We start from the raw sequence: 3,921 nt of genomic DNA, 5'->3' as shown, positions 1-3,921 counted from the left end.
AGCTTTGCTTAACTCACAGTTTGTAGCCTTGGAGGTCTTTTGGAAGTCTTTTTAGAAGTTTGATCATGCTCGCTTGCTCCGGCAGTCGTCTCTGGGCACCATGCTGGCTCCACGGTGACGGTACCTATTGGGGAAGAAGGTGAGCCTCAATTCCTTGGGTGTCCCCTTGGAAGAGGCTCTTCTCAGCTCCCCAGGCTGGGGGGCTTGGGACCCCGGGGGGGGGGTCCAGGACGAACTCGAACCCCTCCCGTCAGCTGGGTCTCGGCGCATCTCCATCTAAGCGAGACGAAACGCGTCCGAGCGGCAAAACGCTTAAACCGGAAGTCTCCACTGAGCCTTGAGTTGGTGTTACATTCAATTCAAACAACATGACCTTGCCTTTGTGACGTTTGACGCTGATCTGGTTTTTATTGTTGTCACTGTTACCACGTTTGATACTATTGTGCTTCTGCTCATCTATGTACCCTGTTACCCTATGTTATATTGTATGAGGAACATTGCCTGAATCCTACTGTTTCCTGTGTATTGTTTGATAGTCTATAAAAGTTGTTCAAAACAAAAACAAAAAACTAAAGCCTTCTTTTCTTCTTGCGCACTGCAGGGGCCGCTCCCTCACTTGATCCACCAGACACCAATACCTCGCACTGCCCAGGGCTGTGCCAAGCCAGGTAAGTCTCTCTACTCCCAAAACCATTCTTCTGGAGTGCTTTGTTCATGAGGATCTGGAGCACATCTCCAGTCTCCATGTGGATAATCTTGTCCAGGCACCTGCTTTCTAACACTATCAGGAGGTGCATCAACATGATAATATTAGAAGTACAAAGTTTTTAAAATTTCACTAGGTTTCTGATTCCTGTAATGTAGAGACTAGAATAGAAATGCTTGTTGGGGGGGAGGGTCCAAAGAGCTGAAAAACCATTGTAGAGAACTTTGTTTCTGAATCCGTTTTGAATTCCTTAGTGCAGTTCTACTCTTAGCTTTTCCCACTGCATACTTTAAGTCAGGGCAGTGGTCATTTCCTGCAGGAGCGCACAGGAGCGAAGCTCCGGCAGTAAGGAGCCCAGGGGGCGGGCACATGCAACAAGCCCCGTCCCCTGCTCCCAGCAGCCCTCAGTCAGGCCACAAGGAGCAAGAAGCAGCCAGGTGCCCGCCTTCAGGTACAAGCCCGCCTTCAGGTACAAGCTCCCCCTCCTCTTTGAGGGCAGATCTGCGCTCCCCCCCCATAGCTAGCAATCCAAAACTGTCCAATGGAGCCTGAGCGGTGGGTGTTGCCTTCTGACACACTTCCGGTGATGTCAGGGGGTGTGGCATATGCCAATAAGTTATGCTAATACGTTATGCTAATGAGCTCCTGCACCTCTTTTTCTACAAAATGACCCCTGAGTCAGGGCATTGCTTGGTCCATTTCTCGAAACTGTTTCTTCAGATGTTCTCAGTGAGCTATAACATGCGCTTGTAAAAGGAGTAGCCCTATTCTGTTGTGGCAAAATAAAACAAAAGTCTTAGTAGCACCTTAAAGACAAACAACATTTGTTTCAAGGTCTCACGAAAGCTCATAGTGAATTAAATATTATTAGCCTTTAGTTTGCATGGGACTTCTGTTTGTTTTAATAGCATGTGGCCTCTGACCATGTACAGAGTGTCCCTTATGCACAGAGGAGAACAGTTTCAGATTCTAATTTCCAGGGTGGCAGAGGATTCAGCAAAGTTATAAGGGTCCACCATGGGACAGTTTTGTGGCTGAATTAAAAAAAAACATTGGCTGTTTGAAGGGCACTGGGAATTCTTATTATTTTCCATAAATAACTACTGTGACAGTAGTAACGTAACACATGCAGAATCTGTTTTGTATGTTTGGTACTCTTTGATGCTGGTTCCCTCCCTCCTTCCCTCCCTCCTTCCCTCCCTCCTTCCCTCCCTCCTTCCCTCCCTCCTTCCCTCCCTCCTACCTTCCTTCCTACCTTCCCTCCTTCCTCCCTCCTTCCTCCCTCCTTCCCTCCCTCCCTTCCCTCCCTTCTTCCTTCCTCCTTCCTTCCTTCTTCCCTCCTTCCTTCCCTCCCTCCCTCCTTCCCTCCCTCCCTCCTTCCCTCTCTCCCTCCTTCCCTCCCTCCCTCCTTCCTTCCTTTCCCTCTCCTCCAGCAGCAGCCTCAGCAACACAAGAGTGTCGTTTACATCCGCGTGGAAAGCAGAGAAGGGAAGTCCTTTAGCACAGAGGTTGCTGCTGGAATAAAACTGTGGCTCTTTGAGAGTGGAGGGGTGAACACACACACACCTCACACCAGTCACATCGCCAGCAGTGTTCCCTCTAAGCTGAGTTAGTGTGAGCTAGCTCACAGTTTTTTTAGCCTCCAGCTCACCTATTTTTGTCTTAGCTCAGGAAGGGATGGCTCCAGAGCAAAATAATTCATGCGGTGGCCAAATCGCTCGCTCACAACTTTAATGCCAGCAGCTGACAAAGTAGAATTTTTGCTCACAAGACTTCACAGCTTAGAGGGAGGCATTGATTGCCGGCCTTCTGGTTTGGAATGCACTTCCGGTCATTCTTAAGGCATAACCGCACTAGTCTGAAACGCACCTCCCCTCACACCAGTCACATCGCCAGCAGTGTTCCCTCTAAGCTGAGTTAGTGTGAGCTAGCTCACAGTTTTTTAGCCTCCGGCTCACCTATTTTTGTCTTCGCTCAGGAAGGGATGGCTCCAGAGCAAAATAATTCATGCGGTGGCCAAATTGCTCGCTCACAACTTTAATGCCAGCAGCTGACAAAGTAGAATTTTTGCTCACAAGACTCCACAGCTTAGAGGGAGGCATTGATTGCCAGCCTTCTGGTATGGAATGCACTTCCAGCCATTCTTAAGGCATAACCGCACATAGTCTGAAATGCACCTCTCTCTCTCTCCCTCCCTCCCTCCCTCCCCCTCTCTCTCTGTGCCTGAGGGCACGTCTACCCCTGCTTTGTGAAACTAGATTGTCGGTGGCAGTCCTGAGAGGAGACCGGCTGGGGGCTGGCTCTGAATTCTCAGCGCCTTGCTAAACAGCTGTTCTGAAGAGGATTGGAGGGCAGCTGTGGCCATTCGAGTGGGGGTGTCCGACGAACAAGCTTGCGCATACCTATTCACGACCTGTGTCCCCCGCACCCATTTTTCTGCTTCAGGTTGAGGACAGGATGGGACGCCCAGGCAGGCTTGAGGCCCAGCGCCCGGCTTCCTATGAATAAGCATCTGTTTCCCTTTTTCTCCAGTCCTGCCCTCCTCCTCCTCCTCCTCTTCCCTCCGTATCTGATGTGTTCCCCCTTCTTGCCCCCCACCCAGGGTGTTTATTTGCTGCACTGAACTCCTACATTCCTTCCAGGCTGCCTAAGCCGCGGCGTCGGAGGCAGGTAAGGCAACGCCTCAGCCGGCTCGCTTCACGGGGCCCCCCACAAGTTTGCCCAGCCCCTGCTTCTCCTTGGGGGAGGGAACCGGGGCGCCTTTCCGTGCAGCCAGTTCCCAGCAGGCAGGGCCGGTTCAGGGTACTCGGCTGGTTCAGGGTACTCGGCCGCTGTCACGGTAGAGCCAGGGAGTCAGGCTGGGAGGGTGGGTCACAAGACAAGTCCGAGGGTCAGCCGGGAGAGCAGTCAGCAGAGCGTTAATCAAGTCCCAAAACACCAGACACAGCCGTAGTCAAACGTTACCAGAGGTCAGAGTCCAGAGAGCACAGCCGAGAGCATCGTCAGATTCAAAGCTGGGAGTCGGGAGCCAGAGCAGAAGTCCACAAACACAAGCCGAGTCCAAAAAGCCACAGAGTCAAACAGGAATCAAGGTGCAGAGCTTCTGGTTCTACGAACAAGGTTGCCAGCGCAAATTGCTCATGGCCAGAGGCCCTACTAAATAGTGCTCTGGCTCATTAACCCATTAGCACCTTTGCGCGAGGTCCTGGCTGCTG

At 51.4% G+C, this 3,921-nt stretch overlaps 1 protein-coding gene across 1 annotated transcript in view; it reads left to right on the top strand.

The window, feature by feature from the left end:
- The window catches only part of ADAM11 (ADAM metallopeptidase domain 11), a gene marked incomplete at its 3' end in the record, with an annotated part of 50,333 nt that overhangs the window by 7,450 nt on the left and 38,962 nt on the right, over window positions 1-3,921 (top strand). Inside the window, 2 exon segments of the mRNA XM_015419993.1 lie at window positions 602-668; window positions 3,309-3,376. Coding sequence (XP_015275479.1) covers window positions 602-668; window positions 3,309-3,376 — 135 coding nt within the window.

Source organism: Gekko japonicus, unplaced genomic scaffold, assembly GCF_001447785.1.
Source record: "Gekko japonicus isolate JY-2015 unplaced genomic scaffold, Gekko_japonicus_V1.1 scaffold5158, whole genome shotgun sequence".
NCBI classification, from domain to species: Eukaryota; Metazoa; Chordata; class Lepidosauria; order Squamata; family Gekkonidae; genus Gekko; species Gekko japonicus.
Note: the sequence above shows the minus strand (reverse complement) of the source record. Positions and strands in the feature narration are given on the sequence as shown.